The following is a 23285-nucleotide window of genomic DNA, read 5'->3' as shown; positions in this document are numbered from 1 at the left end:
TCAGACATGTTAGAGGCATTGGTTTTGAGTTTTGACTAAGAGTCTTCCACCTCAGTTTTTTGAGAAGTTGTCACTTAGGGAATGAGGTGGTGGTGGTATGAATTGCAGTGTGTGGGAACGGATTTCCTCTGGCGTGAGATCAGCCGTGTGCTTAAGGCCATGTTTGGTCACATGAAAGTGTACAACTGGGTCTGCCTTTTCCTCTTTCATTCATCTTTGGACTAGCTAGAACATTTCCTGGTGATGGCCAGGGGCCCTTTCATCCGTCCAATCCAGAGCCCTATTGGAGGTTTATAAAGCAGCGGCAGACCAGCATTCTTACCATGTCCTAGACAGAATTGGAGAGCCCGTAGATGACAGGCTTCACTCCACTGATGAACTACAGGTGCTTCTATTTGCTGACACACCCCTGGATCAGGAACACGACAAAGCTGGCGGGGACAGAGGACATCGCAGAGATGACACAGATGGACATGATTACGTCCACTAACGTGTTCTTCTTGCAAAGAGAAAGTCAGTGAGAATCTGAGAGTTCACTGATGCAACTGAGGACTCAATCAAGGCGGACACACACATGCACACACGCAATATCTGAAGAATTGCCCAGGGGAAAATACCTGTTCAATAAATAAAATTATTTTATTCAGAGTTAAACCATCATTTTCAGGTCAATAACCTGACACTTCAAATGCAGAACTGATTTCTCTGAGTTCATGAAAGAGTCCAGTACCAAAATGAAACTATTGAAAGGGGTCGGAGAGGGAATTTCCTGGCAGTCCAGTGGTTAGGACACTATGCTTCCACTTCAGGGGGCCTGGGTTCAATCCCTGGTCAGGGAAGGCCTGGCACAAAATAAAATAAATAAATGGAATTTAATTTAATTATTTTTAAAAAAAAAGAAAGAGGTCTGAGAGTGGCCTAATGGGGTTCACTCTGGTTCACTGTTTTTGACATTATAAAAGCAGCAGGTTGTAAATTCTCACACACACAAAGGACTGCTTTGGTTTGAAAACTTAATAAATGCAGAAATATTAGTGTGAAATTACTCAAATAAGTTAAACTCTTCTGGCTCTAAATAAATTGGAAAAAAACAATGTATAGCATATTAATCTAACAGAAACAAAAATTCTAACAGAGTCTTGTTATAAGAACGGTCTTATACACCCTTTATACAGGGTCATATAAAATTTCCATTGACCTATATAATTATTCTGTAGGAGATAAGCAGAAACAATAATTGCCATGCTCCACGTATAGGATCTACACTTTCAAGTATTAACTGGAGCTCAGTCTTGACTAATGTAAGCTCACTAAGTGCCAGTGATGGCTTTGTATTTTAAAAAGTCTTAAACAATAAACTGTTAGGTGACCATGCTTACCTGCCAGCTACTCCCATGTACCAACTACTCTGGGCCCCTTTTTCTGGCATGTTTTGGGATGGATACTGTTACTTGCCGAGCTTCAAGTGTTCCTTCGCTTGCTTGATGGCATCCTTAACTTTGACTTGGAGGACATGATTGAGAAGTACTGGCACCCCGAGAAACCTACCATACCTAAAAGTACAGCCTGACATTAGAACACTGAGAATATGAACACAGTATCGCTTTGTAGCAGATAACAGCATGAGTCTGTACATGCTTCATTTAGATGAATTCCCTCTTTAAAGGAAATCTAAAGTTAGATTTGGTGAAAGTTATAGCTCAGTCTCCTCTGTTGGATTCTGGCAACCTCTTAACTTCTATTATTTCTGCCCAGGGGGTTAACAGAAGCTAAATGGGGAAGGGGAGGAGGCTGGGCTTGATTATAGACAAAGTTAGGCATCTGAGATGTTAAAGAAAGAATACTCATTCATCTCACAGATACTCCTCCAACTATGGTGGCTCGGGCCTGAACTTGGATCGTAGGGTAAACGAATGGGGAGTCAGTACGAGCAGTGAGGGACACTGACCAGAAAGACCTGAAGGACTTAATACACAGGCCTTGGCTCTCTCCCAGCATGAGAGCCACCGCAGATGTCCCAGACTACGCTGCTCAGAGAGCTATGTTGTGAGGCAGCCATGTAAGTTATCTCATTTTCCTGAAGGTATGAAGATTTCAACGATTCTTCCTTCTTTTCTTCTGAGTACCACCTATTCCTTCAAAACTCAGAGGGACAAATGAGTTGAAAAGCAGTGAAAGTAAATGCTTTTAATACCACTTCTTCCATCCAAGTCCTTCGTGGGTCCATGTAAAAAGCCTGAGAAACTGTCCTTAAATCTGTAGGACCCTTTATGAATCTGATTTGGGAGAAAAGTGTAACTAAGATATGAGACTCACACTTTGGATTAAACTAATTAAAAACAAAGTTATTTACTGAGATATGACTGAGCTAGAAGCTTTTTAAATTCAAAGTAAACTGAGCACATGTGTCTTTATGGGGCAGAATTGGGACAGAAAACAAATGGACAACAATGACACATGTCCGTCAAACATGTACCACAGTGTGACCAGACTCTGCCCACAGGGCCCAGGCTCTGCCATCAGCCAGCCACCAAGGTCTGATCCATTCTGCTCTCAGCAGGGCCATTATGGCAAGCCAAGGAGAGCCCCAGAAAATTATTCTGAACAACTATGAAGACTGTGAAGTATCATTCTTTATGGTTACAAAAGGTTTTCAGGGAGCAGCACCGTTGACTATGCCTAGCAAATTCTTTTGATCACTGGAGTTACACTGATGAAGAGAAGAGCTCTTATTTTAAAGAAACGCAATCGGAAGGACTGCTTTAAGTTTTCAACACCATTTGAAATTCCTTCTCCTCACCCTGCAACCTGGATGCTCATAAGGCAGCAGAGAGACATCAAAAGCAAGCCTCTTGGGCTTCCCTGGTGGTGCAGTGGTTGAGAGTCCACCTGCCGATGCAGGGGACGCGGGTTTGTGCCCCGATCCGGGAGGATCCCACATGCCGCGGAGCGGCTGGGCCCGTGAGCCGTGGCCGCTGAGCCTGCGCGTCCGGAGCCTGTGCTCCGCAACGGGAGAGGCCACAACAGTGAGAGGCCCGCGTACCGCAAAAAAAAAGAAAATAAAAGCAAGCCTCTTCCTGAAATCATTCTCAGAAAAAATGGCTCACAACTGTTTCCCACACTCAGAGTTTCAGAGGATGTCAGAGTTGTAAGACCCACAGAAGTTTTATGGGCGAGCCTCCCTAATTCAGTGGTGAGGAAACAGGCCCAGGGACTCAGCGTGACCTGTCCAAGGTCACCAGCTCATCTGTGGCAGAGGCAGAGATGAAGCTGGGCTTGTCACAGTCTGTCCCGTGACACCACCACTGGGGGAGAGTCCACAGTGTGCCTTCCACAGCTCATTGATCCAGAGTGTCGTATTCTGGTTGGACCTCGAACCACTAAGGAAACTAGGCTGACTTCAAAAGAGAGAAGCAGGCTAAGCTCCCTCAGATACAGGAACAATGGGCTCCAAGGCCCCTCCTCTCAAAACTCACATGCTTTTCCCTATGACAAGAATCAAGACTGAAAGAGACCCTCCTGACACGGCAGGTCACCGATTCCTTCTCCCCAAGCCCACCCTGCACCCCACCTGAACGGTCACACCCTGAAAGTGACTCACTTGTGGAGGAGGCAGCCCCCCAGCCCCCAGGGGACACACGGGCAGCATCTTCTTGATTCTGTCACTGCTACACTGGCAGGCAGGGCAGGGGTTCTCCATCGTCCGGTTCCCATTTTGGAAGAGCTCCGTGATGGTCTGGGGGACGGGGGTGGTGATCCACTCCTCCTCCCCCACCGAGCAGGGCATGTCTCTGCAAAGGGACGTCAAAGGTAGGAACACCCAAGAGGGCCTGGCCCCTCCTATTGCCTCAGAGCACAGGACCAATCAATAACAACTGCAATCATGCATCTATCCCCTCACCTTTTGGTTATTTGATGCCCCTCTCCCTGCTGCCATAGGCTTGTAAGCTGCAGACTCATTTTACGGTTAGGGGTGATGGAACACAAAGAGAGCTTAAATACTCATATACTGAACTCAAGTCAATCCAATCTACTGCCCATGTCTTCACTCAACAAACATTCACTGAGCAGCTACTGTATGCCAGACACTGTTCTGCATATTTGAGAGTCTGGGTGAATAAGAAAAAGTGCCTACCTTCAAGGAGTTTGCAATCCTATAGAGAAATTGGACAGTAAACAAATAATTATATCACTTAGCCAAAAATAAAGCAGTGCATGAGGAGAAGAGTGACTACGCTCCCTGAGAAGGTGATAACTTCTTCCAAGGCATAAACGATTAGGAAAAACAAGCCAGGAAAAGATTTGGGGAGAAAGAACACTATGAGCAAAGGCAATAGAAAGTGTAGGTACAAAGTCCCACAAAAGAAATGAGCTTTTACGTTTAAGGAACAACAGGAAGGCAGTGGGGCTGGAATGTGTTGAGCTGCGAGGGAGAGTGATGGGAGATGAGGAGAGGGAGGCAGGAGCCACAGGACACAGGCCTGCGAGGAGTCTGCATTTTATGCTCAACGTTCTGAAACCTGGTGGAGAGTGTCAGGATGCACTTTATGTTTCAAAACGAGTAGAGAATTGGGAGGGGTACAGTTAGTAGGGGATGCTCTTGTACTGTGGGTGGGAATGTAAATTGATACAGCCACTGTGGAGAACAGTATGGAGGTTCCTTAAAAAGCTACAAATAGAACTACCATATGACCCAGCAATCCCACTACTGGGCATATACCCTGAGAAAACCATAATTCAAAAAGAGTCATGTACCAAAATGTTCATTGCAGCTCTATTTACAATAGCCCAGAGATGGAAACAACCTAAGTGTCCATCATTGGATGAATGGATAAAGAAGATGTGGCACATATATACAATGGAATATTACTCAGCCATAAAAAGAGACAAAATTGAGCTATTTGTAATGAGGTGGATAGACCTAGAGTCTGTCATACAGAGTGAAGTAAGTCAGAAAGAGAGAGACAAATACCGTATGCTAACACATATATATGGAATTTAAAAAAAAAAATGTCATGAAAAACCTAGGGGTGAAACAGGAATAAAGACACAGACTTACTAGAGAATGGACTTGAGGCTATGGGGAGGGGGAAGTGTAAACGGTGACAAAGCGATAAAGAGGCATGGACATATATACACTACCAAACGTAAGGTAGATAGCTAGTGGGAAGCAGCCGCATAGCACAGGGAGATCAGCTCGGTGCTTTGTGACCGCCTGGAGGGGTGGGATAGGGAGGGTGGGAGGGAGGGAGACGCAAGCGGGAAGAGATATGGGAATATATGTATATATATAACTGATTCATTTTGTTGTGAAGCTGAAACTAACATACCATTGTAAAGCAATTATACTCCAATAAAGATGTTAAAAAAAAAAAAACAAAAAACGAGTAGAGAATTGGGAGGGGTACAGTTAGTAGGGGTCAGAGTTGTTGGTACATGAAGAGCTAGGTTGTCTGCAAGCACCCCAGGTGACCAACGACAAGGCCTTTATGCCTAACTTGAGCTCTAAATTACTGTGTAACCATCAACAAGTCACTTGCCCTCTTGGAGCTTATTTGCACCACTAGCAAAATAAAAGTGTAAAATTACTTCTTTCAACAAAGTATTTCTAGTGTCCCTTTCAGTTTCAAAATTATACAATTTAATGCATTTATTTCTGAGAAATTTATCCTTAAAAAAGTGAAAGATTCCAATGATGCCCCTGGTTCTAATATTCTGGGGGTTCAGTGCAGAAATTAATCTGAGTGATTAATTCTATGGGAGAGTACTATAATGAGATTCTCTCGTTTAATTATTCTTACAACCCTAGGTAGTAGTTTAATTATCACCAATAACAAACAAAGTAACAGAGGCTCAGAGAAACTGAGTAACTTACCCAAGGTTACACAGCCAATAAGTACCAGAACCGGAATTCAAATCCAGGTGTGTATGCTCCACACTCATATTCTTTATATCACTCACACAATCTGTTGAGAAGAATCTATGCAGACTCCTTCCCTTGATTTTACAGAGAGACAAGTCACATACAAAGAAGCAGGAATCAGCATGCCATGAATTTCTTACTAAAAGCTATAATACAATGGAGAATTGCCTTTGAAATTATAAGGAAACATTATTTCCAATGTAGAATTTTATGCCCAACCAACATATGAATCAAGAGGTTTGGTAGAATAAAACATTTTTAGAAATTCAAGTCTCGAATAGAAAAGCTACCAAATCCTGGCAACAGGAGGTCCAACACAAGGCAAACGAGATCCCCCAGGATATCAGTGAGAGGAGATCCCAGAATTACTACCATGCTGTCTTAAAAAACAATTAGCCCACACTGGAGCAAGAGAACAAAGGATCCCCGGAAGATAATGCCAGAAGATGAAACTAATAAGCTGATTAATGGGTTTAAGCATATTGAGAGGAAATTTATTTAGGCAAAGAATTTGGTGTTTAATAAGTGATAGGTATAATGAAAATAATAGAAACAAATGAAAAAGAAATAGTCACTCTCCTATTAAGATCATAGGTTTAAGCCACAAAGCAGTGGCTTACACTAGAAAAAATTTCTCTTGTAAAAAAGAAGTCCAGAGATAGGCAGTTCAGGGCTCCTAGTATGGTGCTCCATGGTGTCAGAACCTAGGCTGCTTCTCTCTTGTTCTGCCATCTTCAGCATGTGGTTTCTACCTCATAGTCCAAGAACTCAAGCCATTACTCCAAATTCCAGCAAGTAGAAATAAGAAAGAAACAAAGAGGGCGAGAACCGCTCCTGCACTGCTTTAAGACCACTTACAGTAGGTCATAAATGCATTAACACATCCCACTGGCCAGGACTTAGTCACATGGCTGCACCAAGCTGCAAGGGTTCTATTGCTAATTTTCAAAAAAAGTGGGGTGGGAGAAGAATGGCTGTTGGGAAATAGCTAGCAGTCTCTGCTACCTCCCTCCAGCACTTTCTATTCTTCATATCCTACTTGTTTTTACTCATGATATTTATTAAGCCTTGACATATTTTTCCTTCATTTGTTTTTGTTTCCACTAACCTAGAAGCTCCAAGAGAACACGAACTTTGACTTTTGTTCACCTCTGCACCCCAGTTTTTGGAAAAGTGCCTGAAGCATAAAGGAGTTTAATTAATATGGGTTGAATGAGGGAATGAATTGTTAATTCTAGGGGGGAAAAGCCTCAGAAAATAAACATAAGGATCCAGTCCAGGCACAGATGATGGTTTTTTGTCTTGCTTGGTTAGATATTGACGCCCATCCACTAGAAAAACTGACTCATCACCCTCTGGAATTACTAACTTTAAAAAGCCTCCCTTCCTCTCAACAGATGATTCAAAAGTCTTTGCAAAGGCACAAACAATACAACCACAGACAATAGCCTTGTAATAATTCCCTAGTCTTAACAGTATAAGCAATATTACTTCAATGTGTGCATGAATGTAATGATTGTGTAATTGGATTTAGTTAGTGTATTTATATGTTTAGAAGGTAATGTAATTAGTAATTATGTAAACATCAATATAATCAAATTAATAACGTTACAATTAACTATTCTTAATGTAAGCATTATCAGATGCAGGAAAGGAAGTGTATTTTGGGGTAGTGGTATGTAACAGACCTAAATCCTCATTTTCCAAGCAACAGACACTATCTATAACTGAAAATATCAAGAAACACCAGAAAAGGCATATAGTGACATTTACATAATAACAAACAAGCTCTACAAGAAACAGCTGAAAATGTTGAAAGTTAACTACTCTGGGGACGAATTTCAGGACTAAGAAGGACAAGATCAGAGGTCTGCTGTTTTGCTTTTAAGGTTTAAAAACTATTTGATTCAAACTATATATATTTAAATTTGAATTTTCGAATCTAGTTCGGGGCCCCCATTCCTCTGAGCTCCTGAGAAATACAATCATTATTAGGAGCCTTACAAGGTCATACTGGGGGTGGCAATAGGGAGAGAAAATGCACTTAATGAACAAAAGGGAAGAATCACTAGTCTTTAGCTACACGTGAATCACCCAACTAAAACTGACCGCTGCAAACACGTCCGCGATTTAAAATGCAAAGCATGACGCACACACGCATCCATGCTGCCTTCCCAATGATCGTACACACTCTCATTCTACACACGAACTTTTACTGATTGCATGCAAGAGCTCTTGGAGATGAGGCGATGTGTCCAGACAGGTGGTACAGGAACGACCTCAGCATTCAGCTAATTCTAATATCACTCTTGACGATGGGGGTGAGAACGTTTGGGGAAACAAAGGAGCCAGGAAGGGCGAAAGGTGACACCAAAAGGCGTCTGGAGCCGGCCCCGGGCGGACGCCTTACGCACTGGGCTCTCCGGCCGCGCCCCAACCCCGGGCGTGAGGCGGAGCTGACCCGCGGATCCCCGCCCCGAGCCTGCGTCCTGCAGTTGTGCAGGTGTCGCTCCCTGCTAGTCGGGAAGCCACAGGAGGAGTTGTTTAAGGAAGAATCCCGGCCGCGTCCCTTCTCGGCGTTCGAAGCCGCGCCATGCTTGCCCTCGGAAAGAGCCTGACTAAGGTTCTGGCCGCTCGGACCCTGGCGCCTCAGGTACCCGCCCCGGGGACGCGCCCAAAATGATCCCTGGGAGAGGGAAGGGGAGGGCCCGGGAGGCGCACCACCCGACTCGCGCTCTCTGACCTGGGAGCCTTGTGCTGCTGCCAACTTGTAGAGCAAGTCCCAGCACCTGGAAGCGAGGACCCTGGAGCGCGCAGGAGAAAGGGTGCCCTTAAGGGAAGACCGGCTGCTTGTGTCGCCTACGGCCTGCTCGGGAACAACCATGGATGGGGGGCTTTTCTAGCCTGGGTGCCCGGCGGCCCTGAGGCCACCCCTGAAACGCCAGCTGCTGCGTTCTTGCCGCCCCACGCCTTTGGGCTCGCCGCGCTGGTCCCTGTGCCAGGCGCTGGTCCAGCCTCTTCTACTGACTTTCGACAAGCCACAAGCCTCTCTAGACTGAAGGGTGAAGGAGAAAAAGGTCAACCTGACGCTAGCAAGAGAACAGGCCTCCCCCTTATACATGAAATAAAACTTCTGAGCATTTTGCAGAGAACCTCAGAGAGGGGCCCAGGGTACAGGTGGTGCAGCATCTGCCCAGCTGCCACTGTCTCCTGCAGTCTGTGCCCAAGTCACGCAGGGTCGGGAACTTCCTAGAAAATATGATGATGACAACCTCATTAAAGTTAAATGAGAAATGATGAATTGGGAGATTGGCATTGACATATAAAAATAATAAGAATTAAATAAATTTAAAAAGTTAAGTGAGAAAGGTACAAAATAGATTTTTGTGATTCGGCCTTAACTGTCGTGGATTGTCCTGTTTTGTGAATCTAAGCTAGAGATGTTTTGTTGTTGTCTTTTGTTGTTTAGGTTTGTACTCCTTTCTCAAGCAATAGGACAGGAAGGGGATTTACATAGAGACTGACTTCCTGTAAAGACTAAAGAGGAGCCATAATGGCCCCATCACGCAAGATTAGCGATACAGCCTTTATCCTGAGTCTCTCTACCGGGGCAGGGCCAAAATTATTCCTTACTTTATCCTGAACTTTGACTTTACGAAATGTCGATCAAATGCTCTCTTATAGGTGACTTGGAAGTTATTGCTGCTGAAAATGAGCCCTGACATGAATATAAGGGAGCTTGAAGTACTCATGATTCTTCTCCCAGCACAGTTCTAGTTTCTGCCCTGCAACAACAATCACTTCCCCCAGCACACACATTCTTAGCTGAACTGCTGTTTAAGCTTTCCCTGGGCTTCCTTTGTTACTTGTTTCTTTCTCTTGTGAAAGATAACAAAATTATGTGCCTTGACCACATACTTGTTTCCAAGTATCAATACAAATTCCTGAAAAATCAACTAAAAAAGCAACTGTTACAAATACCCACTGGCTCATTTTCTGATATATTTTATTTATAATACTTATTAAACTATTACACCAAGCAGTTTTTATTTGTGTAATATTGTCTTATTAGAATTTGGTTAAAATGACACAAAAAAACATGTCCACCAAAAGTAGGCGTAGCTGCAGTTGTTTCTGGTGGGAATACCTGCTTTCATTGTAAGCTTAGACACTTGGGCAATAGGAGTATAACTCAGAGGGGACATGAGTGGAATGAACTCAAGTAGCTAATTATAAATATGACATTATGCACAATTAAATCACATACATAGGCAATTGTGTGTTATAACCAAAAATATGTCAGAGAAAGGAGCCTACTGGTTTCATTTGACATACCAGCTGGTCAACATAAGCCCCAAATTTGTCCATAGCTTTGTTTGTACCAACATTTGTATTAGATAATTCTGATTAATCAGCTTCAGGAATTAACACATGATATCCAAAACTACAATAACATGAAATTGTAAACACAAATGCCATATGAGTGTGTGTGTATACACGTGTGCATATACGTATTTACATACACACACATTTACATTCACAGGATAATTTCTGGCAGGTAATTTCCTACCTAAAGTTAAGTTCACTAAGACTCAGAAGATTAAACACAGCAAAAATTTATATAGTGACCATACCTCTAATACAAAAAGAACTAATGGTTCTTAAAGGATATTTCCATCAACCTAGTTAATTGGATGGATTAAATGCCCTTCTCACACTGCATCTATAATTAAACCTAATAATGATTCAGTTCTGACCTGTTGATTTTTCCTTTATAGAATTCATACAGTCTACCACCATGTTATAGTGCAATTTAATAGATTATGGATTCCCTTTAACATTAGTTACATCCCAGTTCTATTACTTACCAGTGATGTACTTCATTGAATTTGGAAAATACTTTGACCTGAATTGAAACTTAACATTTTTTAAAAAAACCTAAAGAAGATCTTTCTGCAAGTAAACGTATTTCCATCATTACTGCCAGAACACCTGTATATTTTATAAAGTTCATTTAAATACATAACTGTAACACATATAGTATTGACTAAAGATAGAATATTGGATAAATAAGGTAAACCATTTGTAATTAATTAGAATCCTAGTTGTAGTTCTTGGATAAAGGACTCTCATTAAGACCCTAGTGCCTTCTTATGATTAACTTTTCATGAAAAGGTGGCTAAGGCGCCCCTGCTAGGAAGCAGTAGCTGTATATTCAGCACACTTAAGAGTACTTATCTTTATTAACATCTCTCAGCAAATTCTAAGGAGAGATGACAACAGAGGTACAAACATGGAGTATGAGTCTAATGAGTGTCCCTTCTTTGCAGATTCAGATTTGGTTGTAACATGATATTATAAGCCTTAAGGTCCCCAAATACTTAAATTTGCCTTATGTTTCTTCAGGTGTGTTCATCTTTTGCTACAGGCCCCAGACAATACGATGGAACATTCTATGAGTTTCTTACTTATTGCGTTAAACCTTCAAAGATGAATGAGTTTCTGGAAAATGTTAAGAAAAACATACATCTTCAGACAGCTCACTCTGAACTGGTTGGATTCTGGAGTGTAGAACTTGGAGGCAGGATCGATAAAGTGTTTCATATTTGGAAGTATGGTATGATGTTTCCAGCTTAAGTATTCAGTATAGATTTTCACTCTTTTAAATGTTACATGACACTTACCTCTTGGGTCTATGTTACTATAAATACACGCAGGTTGAATTCAACTTTTAAAGAGAGGAACAACAAATACACCAACAACAAAAAATGAATTCAGTGATTACTTCTCCCACTGGTGCCTCTAACAACTTTTGCCCAATTTCCTATGTATCATCTTTGGGAAAGTGTGACATCTCATATTTCAAATCATGAAATTGTGAACTAGCCTTTAATGCTCAGAAAGAACACAGAATGGTCCACTGTACAGATCATTTATGAAAAATTTTAAGCATTGACTGCAAGAGCCCAAGTGGGTAGAGATCATAAAAGGGAGAGTTATTTTTTCTTATTGTTGAATCTGCAACTGGATATCAGGATGTTAGTAGAAACAATTCAATATTTCTAATTTAGGTTAGTTGAGGTTCATGGGGATAATAGTTAACTTCCAGGCCTCACCCAACTCAGATTGAATAATTTGTTAAATTTAGGGAACCACTTTTGTTAGTATACCCCAAGGTTTCAGGGAATTCACTATCATTATGCTGCTCTAGGGAAGTAAAGGCAAAGGAATTAGAATTCTCCCCATATTGAAGTTGACTTACTGCTGGTTTAGTAGACAACGAAGAACAGGTTACAGGAATCCCCAGATTGTTACTCCAGTGTCTAATCTTTCTGAAGTCCACATAGGACTTGATGATATCCAGAGAACTTTTTTTTTTTTTCCAGAGAACTTTTAATAATTTCATTTAGTGTCTGGTCATCAAAGTTAAGAGTCATAATAGTGTCCAAAGTTAATATTCATCACATTATTGTGAAAAGTGCTCATTCTATATTTAACATGGCCATAGTTTAGAGGATTTCCCTGTTGTAATAGGACAAACCCCATTAAAACACAATTTATGCTTTAATGTGCAACAAGGAGAATTATGTCCCATTAAGAAAATTACTAGTAAGATCGTGATATAATTTACTTAAGCTCTAAGATAGATGTTATTCCTTATCTCTAGCATAAACCATAGAAAACTCTTTTACCATTAACCTTAGGCCCTAATAATAAATATAGTACTAGGCCTATATGTTATTAAATGTATATACCTGTTTGGGTAACAAACAGAAGAGAAACAGTACTGGGTAAAAAGAATGGTGTCAATAAGTAAGAATTAGCACTGTTTCTTTGGAAGCTGTTTGTTCAAGAGGCTGAAAAAGCAAATCTTAATTTCATTTATGTTAAATTTAATTCAGTTGTACCTTGACCTGACTACCCACCACCAGCACTACCGAAGAAACAGTCTTTCTCTAGACTAACACTATAACTTAAATGCCTCAAGTAATAAGAATAAATAATATATATGGAGTACTCACTTGGTGCCAAACATTGTTCTAAGCTCCTTTCATGTACCAATTCTTTTAATCCTCACAACAGCCCTGGAGGTAGATACTATATCATTATCCCTATTTCACAGAATAAGAGACAGGCACAGAATGATTCAATAACTTACCTAAGTCTCACAACTACCTACTAAATGGTAGCACCTATGAAGCCCATTACTATATGACATCATTGGTTGTTTACATTGCCACTCCCCTTTCAGACCATGAGCAACTAACTACTTATGTTGGTATCTCTAGTGATATAACATATTGTCCTTATGTGGCCTCAATAAACGTTTGCTAAATTGAATGAAACCCAGAAATAGTACAGGTGATTTTATTTTTTTATTGATGTACAGTTGATATACAATATTATATATGTTAAAGGTGTACAGGTGATTTTAAATCAAAAAGTTTTATTTTTCTTACTCCTGTTATTCCCATAGACAATTTTGCTCATCAAACTGAAGTTCGGAAAGCCTTGGCCAATGATAAGGAATGGCGAGAACAATTACTCATTCCAATTATGGGTCTCACTGATAAACAAGAGAGCGAAGTTACTTATCTGGTGCCATGGTGCAAATTAGAAAAACCACCCAAAGAAGGTAAGTTCGTCTCTCTAAATTACACTGAATTTTAATGAAGAACATACTGAAGATTTTAAGCTATAAAAACTAAAGTTCTGTAGGAGAAAGTAATCCTTTGTTTTTATATCGGAATATATTGTGATTATAGAGATAAAAATGAATTTGAGCTCTTTGCTTACAGTTAAAACAATGAGCATTAAATAATGAATTTTTTTCCAATTTGGAAAAGCTGTTAAAGTTTAGGTATGAATATGAAAAGTTTACATGGGAAGAAAGGTTGAGAAGTTGGGGATCTAGAACACAGAACACATGTATAGGTAGGTAAAGGGAAATGTATGATATTTTCTCATAACTTAGTATTTTTTTTTACACAAATTACAGTTAATCTAAAAACAGTAAGTGTATCTTTGCTTGTAAAACTGGGGGGGATGGATTAATTTAAACTGTTAAGCTGAATTACTGTAGTTTAACTTGTTTTCCTCTTATTCCTCAGTTTGAAAATAATTATTAAAGATTTATCTTCTTGCTGATTTCACTTTCTTACTGACTTAAGGGAAATATTTACCTCAACCCAATTTTAAACCAAAGGCAGACTTTTTGAAAGCATAAACTAATTTAAGTTTTCTTTCCCCCATAATCCCAACTTCATAATGTATCTTAGATGACAAGAGATTTGAAATGTCTTATTTGGATCCTATCCACCTGGACCTCCCCTCAGCCTTCAGCGCTGGCTACATGAACTTAGTGGCTCCTAGAACAGTGTCACATCTTGGTTATCTGCCTCTATGTTGTTTATAATTCTTTAGTTGCTTTGTACTTTTTTTCCTTTTACTTCTCAAATCTACTTGTTCCCTGGTTTCTTTTTTTCTACCTGCTCCATACTTCTGACCAGAAGGTAGACTGATTTTCAAGTGTTTACCTGGATATTTAGGAACAATAAAACCACCTTCTTCATCTTTTTTCCCGTCAAAAATCTCACATATCACTTTGGGTCCTTTGTTTGCCGGCTGTTCCTGTTAGAAATGGAAACCTGTAGGGGGAAATTATACAAACAAAAAAGTGTTTCCTCTCAGAATTGGAAAGAAGGAAATATATGAGATCAGAAAATACTTTTCTTATTCATTTCTTACCTAGAATTAGACTCAGGCAGCTCAAAAATCCTAATCCTATCATAAATTCTCAGTATTTGTTTAAATGACTAATTTTATAGATTAAAAATCATTCTGATAATAGCTTAATATAGCTTCCTTTTTCTTTGTTCTCTATGATAAGCTTAATAACTCACCCTTAAACATGGAGACTTTCTAAATATAAAAGCTAGGAAAAATGCAAGAAATGCAAAGAAATCATAAATATGTGTACATAAACATTTTTATGTTTGACCCTCCAAATCTGTATATGTAGACTAGCCTTCCACTGGAACCATGCTAACCTGATGAGAAATTTCTTGAATATCTTTTATAATTTATTTTCTCCCTATTCCAGGAGTCTACGAGCTGGTAACTTTTCAGATGAAACCTGGTGGGCCAGCTCTGTGGGGTGACGCATTTAAAAGAGCAATTAATGCCCATGTCGAGCTAGGCTACTCAAAACTAATTGGAGTTTTCCATACAGAATATGGAGCACTCAACAGAGGTACAGTGGTCCATTTCTTCTATGAAATTTAAAGTGTACTGGTGACCTACTAAGTTCCTCCAGTATTTTGTCACTGTTTTTGATTATGCCATGTATTTCATTTTTATTGCCAAATATTTAGGGTTTTTTGTCATTTTAAGGGTTGAAAATACCTGTTTTACGTAATATTTATTTAGGATGTTAACCACTTATGAAGGCTTTTCCAAATGTTGAACTGCTGTTTTCCATGATACATCAAAATGATAAAATTAAAAAACTGCAAGGAGGCTAAGAAAAATCTGTTCTTCATCTTTTTTTTCCTCTAAATATATTTTTATTGATTTTTAAAAATAACATTACTTGGGATAGAGTGTTTGTCTCTGAATGAAAAAGTAATACATATTTTTACAGAGATTAAATATCATGGCCATGACCAAAGGTGGAAAAAAAACATTTTCCACTACTTAGAGATAATACTGTTAACATTTTGGTCTTTCTATTCCTGTGCCATTCATATATATGTAGGTGAATGTATATATGTGTATACATATATATTCAAGATGACTACTAAATATATATTTAGGAAGATGTAGATTAAGACTATGAGGAGATGCCATTTTCACCAAATAAAGACATACTTATATAGATATAGTACCAGGGAAGCTGGGAAAAAATAAGTACCCCTACTGTGTAGCATATACTGGCTTAATAATTCCCCACCATGAAATTCAGCAATATAAATGAAAAGCCTTAATTTTAAAATTATTTTTGCCAGTATTCTAGGAAATATGCATAGCTGTATAGGTGTGTTCAGTTACACAGGAAGGAAATTTGAAAGAATATATAGTGGTCACTTGAATGATGAAAATAATTTTTAAGTGGTATTTTAATTTTTATAATGAACATAATATAACTTTTATAAGAAAAAACTGAAAATGAGTAGGCACACTTTTTAATCTTAAATTCATTCTCAGTGGAGAAAAGGGAAGAGTAATATGCTGAGTATAAATCAGTGCATCATTTCTGGACAACATATAGTATGTACACTGTACCTATATAAGATATTCCCTTTGGTTCTCTCAATTTTAATTTTAGGAGTTTACATTGAGGAAATAATGAGATCCAGACTGGTTGGGTTTGAATCCCAGCTCCACCGCTTACTAACTTTGTGACTTGGAGTGAGTTACTTAACCTTTCTGTGCCTTACTTTGCTCATTGATAAAATAATGATAATCATAACCTACCACCTAGGATTCTTGTGAAGACTAAATGAGTTAATACATGCAAAACGCTTAAAGCCAGGCCTAGCACATAGGACGCACCCAATAAATGTAAGTAGTGATTTGACTTTGACATTGTTATTTTTATAAATATACATGATAGGTGCTGCTCTAAGGAAGTTTTTGTCAGCATTGTTTACAATAAGGAAACTTTAGAAACAATGTAGTATGACACTATGTATATATTTGTAATACACAAACAGACACACATATACATCATACACATCATGCGTCTCATATAAGCATAAACATATATGCTGTGTGTCTTTAAATACATAAAAATGTAAAAATACATACATATATACATAAATATGGAAAAGATAAACCAAAATAGCAAAGTGGTGAATTCTGGGTGGTAGGATTAGAAACTATTCCTGCTTTCTCTTTTTATTTATTTGCATTTTCCAGAATCTATACAGCCAACATGTATTACATTGTCATTATTTTAAAATTTTTAAATAATTTAAGTAAAAGAACATTTATTTCAGTATTTTGTAGAATACCTATTTTGAATGATATAAAGAATCAACAATAAGGGGCTGGTATAAAATGTTGTTACATCTATGGGGCAGAATTCACATGTTAAAGATTAACAGCATTGTCATAGAAACTTCTCATTGTTGACTTTTTTAAATCATTTACAAAGTATAATATACAGTAAGACCCTAATTTTATATTTCTCATCTTTTAAAAGAAATACAATGAATATTAATAAAGGTTTTCTCTGGGTGGTTAAGTTTCAGCTACTTTCAATGTTCTTCTTTGCATCAGCCTAATATTCAGTAGTCAGCGTAACTTTTTTATAATCTTGCTTTTTCAAAATAAAGTAAAATCCTTCTGTTTCTTCTTCTATAAAACCAGTTTGACTAATTAATTTATAAATTTCTCTCCCAAATCTTTGACTCCTCTGAAATCTTATCACTAACATACTTAGTGCTACCTTTTTGATAATCACTATTTTGATTTAAAGAACAGGACTTTTAGTTTCTGATTAATGTTTCTGTCTTTCTTATTTGAGCAATGCCACAGTCTTTAGAATCTATTTCTGGTTTATTTATTTCTGCAGTCCATGTTCTTTGGTGGAACGAGAGTGCGGATAGCCGAGCAGCTGGGAGACACCAGTCTCACGAGGATCCCAGAGTTGTGGCAGCTGGTAAGCTATTTCACTAGGTACGAGTTATTCTTAGAACAAATTTCATTTAGTCAACAACTTTATATACCTTCTTATGAATTTTTTTTTCAGTTCGGGAAAGTGTCAATTACCTAGTGTCTCAGCAAAATATGCTTCTGATTCCTACGTCATATTCACCATTGAAATAGTTTTCCACGGAAATACAAAGCATTGCATGAACTGCCATAAGATGTGTCTGTTAATGGTGCTTAAATTCTTCCAAGAGATTCTCACTTTGATTTGAAGGAGGTGGTAAGCTAATTTGCTATATCCCTTGCATTTTTTAAAAGCTACTCTGTATCCACTGTCACCACCACTTCAGGAAACAGTCTGTTCATTTTCCCCTTGGTATTTCAGTATCTGTCACACATTAAAAATAGTTGCCATTACTACACAGTATCTTGATTTTTCATTTGTTTCAGAATATCTCTTGTTCTCTATTTTGACAACCCTCTGCTTTTATACCATTTTCTGACATACAAATGATTGTTACATTTCCATACCTGTGATAGTATAGTTAAACTATATGCATAAACTATCAACCATTTCATCATGTCTTTTTCTGAGATTATAAAAGTTTTTGTTCAGTAAGGTTTTCTATATAATACCAATTGGGATCCATAAAAAAATCCATTAAACGTTTCTTTACTACAGAAAAGTACAGTATCATCTGTGTCATTTATGTTAATAATGGTTTTTACAATAATAATTAATCAATTACTTGGAAAATAATGTTATTAGGTCCTGGTATTAAAGCACATTGATAACTCATTGGTTTATGTGCTTGCAGTGTCTTCATTTACAGTTAATTTTACTAATTTTTACTTCATTTTGGATCACCGTTTAATAAAGATACTTGGTCATCTAATTGGTTTTTTTTAAATTGAAGTATAGTTGATTTTCAGTGTTGTGTTAGGTCATCTATTTGTTTTAATGAGGTTTATAATTATGGAAATGTCTGCCCTAATAAAAGCCTATATATACAATCTGATTCTTTCTACTGTGTTTTATATTTTTATCCTCATCTCTGGAGCTATTGTTGTGTTGCCATAAGGTAATGAGACAGTAATAATGTACTGTCTTTACTGTAAATATTGTCACCTCAAGTAAATAGCCTGCTAGTAACCTTACAAGGATTTCTTCAGTACCATCCCAGACATACTAGGATTTTCTTACTAACAACTTTAGTTTTTACTTTAGTTGAGTGCCTCAGCCTTCTTAAACTAGATTTGGCACTTCTAGGCTCTCCTGGTAGCTTGTACTTACAGCTATGTTAGTTTATGTTTCTAACATACTGCAAAAACAATAAATTAGGAATTAGCTATCTATGGGAAAACTGAAAAACAGGAAGCACGGTCACCTCTCACTTACCTGGTCCTCAGGAATCTGAAGGACAGATGAGTTCCTAGTAAGGCAAAGAACACCCTGACTCTGAAGGCTAAAATCTATCAGACATGTTAGAAGCATTGGCTTTAAGTTTTGACTAAGAGTCTTCCACCTCAGTTTTTTGAAAAGTTGTCACTTAGGGAATGAGGTGGTGGTGGTATGAATTGCAGTGTGTGGGAACGGATTTCCTCTGGCGTGAGATCAGCCGTGTGCTTAAGGCCGTGTTTGGTCACATGAAAGTGTACAACTGGGTCTGCCTTTTCCTCTTTCATTCATCTTTGGACTAGCTAGAACATTTCCTGGTGATGGCCAGGGGCCCTTTCATCCGTCCAATCCAGAGCCCTATTGGAGGTTTATAAAGCAGCGGCAGACCAGCATTCTTACCATGTCCTAGACAGAATTGGAGAGCCCGTAGATGACAGGCTTCACTCCACTGATGAACTACAGGTGCTTCTATTTGCTGACACACCCCTGGATCAGGAACACGACAAAGCTGGCGGGGACAGAGGACATCGCAGAGATGACACAGATGGACATGATTGCATCCACTAACGTGTTCTTCTTGCAAAGAGAAAGTCAGTGAGAATCTGAGAGTTCACTGATGCAACTGAGGACTCAATCAAGGCGGACACACACATGCACACACGCAGTATCTGAAGAATTGCCCAGGGGAAAATACCTGTTCAATAAATAAAATTATTTTATTCAGAGTTAAAACATTATTGAGGTAAAAAAAAATGACAGTGCAAATGAAAAACTGATTTCTCTGAGTTCATGAAAAAGTCTGGTACCAAAATGAAACTATTGAAAGGGGTCGGAGAGGGAATCTCCTGGCAGTTCAGTGGTTAGGACTCTGCACTTCCACTGCAGGGGGCCTCGGTTCAAACCCTGGTTGGGGAAGGCCCAGCCCGGAAATAAATAAATAAATGGAATTTAATTTAATTTAATTCAATTTAATTTAATTTAAAAAAGGTCTGAGAGTAGCCTAACGGAGTTCATTTTGGTTCAGTTTTTGACATAAAAGCAGCAGCTTGTAAATTCTCACACACACAAAGGACTACTTTGGTTTGAAAACTTAATAAATGCAGAAATATTAGTGTGAAATTACTCAAATACGTTAAATTCTTCTGGCTGTAAGTAAACTCGAAAACAACAATGTATAGCGTATTAATCTAACAGAAACAAAAATTCTAACAGATTCTTGTTATAAGAACGGTCTTATACACCCATTATACCCATATAGAATTCCTAGTGACCTATCCTGATACGCTGTAGGAGATAAGCAGAAACAATAATTGACATGCTCCACATATAGGAACTACATTTTCAAGTATTAACTGGAGCTCGGTCTTGCCTAATGTAAGATCACTAAGTGCCAGTGATGGCTTTGTATTTAAAAGTCTTAAACAATAAACTGTTAGGTGACCATGTTTACCTGCCAGCTACTCCCATGTACCAGTTACTCACTGAAACATTATTTATAAAATAAACATATGGAAACACTTAAAAATCAATAGGGAAGAAATAACAAAGTTATAGTACAAATGTCCCTTGGTATTTCAGGGGATTGGTTCCAAGACCCCAGCAGATACCAAAATCTGCCATGATCAAGTCCCTTATAGAGAACAGTGTAGTATTTGCATACAGTCTATGCACATCCTCCTTATACTTCATCATCTCTAGAATACTTAAAATACCTACTACAATGCAAATGCTATGGAAATAGCTGTACATAGAATGTAAATGCCATGTAAATAGTAGCCTGTGGGCAGCAAATACAAGTTTTTTCCTCTTTGAACTGTCTGGCTTTTTTTTTTTAATGTTTTTGATCCACAGGTGCAGAACCCGCTAAAGCAGAACCCGCTAAAGCAGAACCCGCAGATACAGGCCAACAGTATACTCAAACACTGGATTATTGGGGAGTATTAAAATGAATGAACCATATCTGAACAACTTACTTTGTTACCTTTGTCTCTTAGTCTCTCCGAGCTTCTAGGTTGCTGTTTTTGTTTTAATCTGTAAAATGGAAATATGAACCTCACAAAGTGAAATGAAAGAGAATAAGAAAGAAAATATTAAGTAAAAGACATTAATATACATGACAGCTCCTACATGATATCAGGCACATTAGAATCTGATATTCTCTTGTCTGCAAAATAGGTATCACTGATGTTCTCTGAAAGAGACAGGAATAGGATATATGATTTGAGAATAATCAATGTTTATTAGAACCTCTTAAGAAGGAGAAGGTCAGCGAGACAGGAAAGAGGAAAGAATTAACCAACCAAATGAGGGCCTAGCTCTCATTGAAGAGGTAATCACAAACGAGACTCTAGTCACATGAATCTACCAAGAGGTCTCATTCCAGAACACTCACAGGCTCAGGACCCTTATTCAATGAAATATACTTTGAAACAGAATTTATACTAAGGCAGCCTGTAAAATTATGACTTTTCTCTAACTATTTTCAATGTTTATTTTGTGCTGAGTGCGAACTTCCAATGACTCCAAGAGAGTGGGAAAATTGGGAACTGTATTTTTTAATATCCAGTGTCTATATAAGAAGAAAATCATCTTGAATATGAAGACTACTTCAACTAATGTCGTTAAGCTATCTTGCAAAGACAACACAGAATGATTTTCTGAAGGAATTTTAATCTGTGTAGTGTTGATTTGCTATAAACCATGTGTCCGTCAACCTTCATAAGAGATAGAGGGACATGTGAGGTTCAATCATAAAGTGTGTATGGGAAAATCCTAGGCAATATCCTGAAGGACCTAACAAGGGGCAAAAGAGACAGCAGGCCCCATGGGTTTGGACACAGCCTATCAGCCCCTTGCATTAACGCTCTGGCCCTCAATACAATGTTGAGAATAAATAAAGCATAAAAAATTATAAAGACGCTGTAAAAGCAATCCATGATGGTCAAGGAAAGCTAAAAGAGATTAAAAAGTGAATTGATTTCTCAACTGATTTAAAATAAATGGTAAACTGAACTGGTTTTAAAATCTGGCTTTAAACCCTGGATGTGCCACTGAGCAGCAGTGAACCTGAGAAAATTACTTCTCTCTCAGAAGTTCACCTTTCTCACTTGGAGATAAAGCTTAACTCACAGCGTTTGGCGGATAATTAAAACCTGTGAGAAAGTGAGTAGGAAACTGTCTCAGCACTTAGCAACGTCTTCCCTCTCTAAGTTACAGTCATGCATTTTACTCTTCACTATCTGGGAAGTACTTTCCCCTTGTAAATTCTCTCTCCCTTTCTGCTGACTAGATGCAGTTGATGATGGAGCTCTAAGGATGGCAGAGCCACAGGGTCGAGAAGCCTGAGGTCCTTAATTCACCACATACAGAAGAGCTGCTTGCCAATTAGGAAAACCCATTTTAGATCTTAAAGAACAAGAAATAAAATCCTACTGTGTTTGAGACATACATTTTGGTGTCGATTTGTTACAGCACTTTAGCCTTTCCTATTTAATACATTCTTGAAAGGCTGAACCACATTCAGGAATACCAGATACAGAGGAAAGTGTCAAAACTAGTCTTAAACAAATTATGTGAATGACTACCAACCAAACACTGAGATATTCAGTATTCTACCCTCCTCAGTCATAGGAAACTGGCAGTAAGGCTTATAACTCACAGGGGGAATCCTGGAAGTTTCCTCAGAGGGGTAACTAAGAGAAATGACTTACACATGGTGGCAAATGGGGCAATTTCCCCAGTGATGAAACAGCCCAGTCAGAAAACCCTACAGTGAAGCCCACTGTTTGACAGCCGCCCCTCCAGGTACTCAAAGAGCTCTCAATTTTTTTTTTTTTTGTCTCTCCAAAATATGAACTGATAGTCAAGGATCACAAATATAAAAATATTATAGGAAAAACCCTAGTAACAAGAGAGAAAAGGAATCAAACGAGAGAAAATGTAATAAAACGTTAAAGATAAAGAAATAATGCAGGAAAAAGACCTAAAGCAATGACTAAAATAAATACCTGTAATTAATGTCCACAGATATAGAAATACTTAACCCATGAAAAAGAAGAGAATATTATTTTTAAAAATAAAAATAGGGCTTCCCTGGTGGCACAGTGGTTGAGAGTCCACCTGCCGATGCAGGGGACACGGGTTCGTGCCCCGGTCCGGGAAGATCCCTCATGCCGCGGAGCGGCAGGGCCTGTGAGCCATGGCCGCTGAGCCTGCGCGTCCGGAGCCTGTGCTCCGCAACGGGAGAGGCCACAACAGTGAGAGGCCTGCGTACCGCAAATAAATAAATAAATAAATAAATAAATAGGG

General features: G+C 38.7%; 1 protein-coding gene and 1 long non-coding RNA gene across 6 annotated transcripts in view; one reads left to right on the top strand and one right to left on the bottom strand.

The window, feature by feature from the left end:
* Nucleotides 1–8361: 8361 nt before the first annotated feature.
* On the top strand, nt 8362–18597 carry LOC113619863 (protein NipSnap homolog 3A-like). Of its 2 annotated transcripts, none has more exons than XM_027105331.1 (6): nt 8362–8576; nt 11330–11540; nt 13401–13559; nt 15027–15176; nt 16251–16333; nt 17502–17588. In XM_027105331.1, exons 1-5 carry the CDS (start codon nt 8517–8519, stop codon nt 16325–16327), a joined length of 657 nt encoding a protein of 218 aa, XP_026961132.1. In that variant the 5' UTR covers nt 8362–8516; the 3' UTR covers nt 16328–16333; nt 17502–17588. The 2 variants fall into 2 exon arrangements, with proteins under 2 accessions (XP_026961132.1, XP_026961130.1); XM_027105329.1 differs by lacking the exon at nt 16251–16333 and adding an exon at nt 17679–18597 and having other exon boundaries at nt 8413–8576.
* The window catches only part of LOC113619864 (uncharacterized), a 12641-nt gene continuing 3088 nt past the window's right edge, over nt 13733–23285 (bottom strand). For 2 of the 4 annotated variants that reach the window (XR_003432563.1, XR_003432564.1), the window contains exons 2-4: nt 20951–21008; nt 19377–19671; nt 13733–14571 (exon numbers count right to left, since the gene is read on the bottom strand). This is a non-coding gene — a long non-coding RNA (uncharacterized LOC113619864). Of the gene's footprint in view, nt 14572–17666; nt 19672–20950; nt 21009–23285 lie in introns of those variants that run through there. The other 2 variants (XR_003432566.1, XR_003432565.1) reach the window with 2 other exon arrangements.

Source organism: Aethalodelphis obliquidens, unplaced genomic scaffold (genome assembly GCF_003676395.1).
Source record: "Aethalodelphis obliquidens isolate GAN/ISIS:26980383/991018 unplaced genomic scaffold, ASM367639v1 scaffold7, whole genome shotgun sequence".
Lineage (NCBI taxonomy): Eukaryota > Metazoa > Chordata > Mammalia > Artiodactyla > Delphinidae > Aethalodelphis > Aethalodelphis obliquidens.
This window is presented reverse-complemented; position numbering and strand designations above follow the sequence as displayed.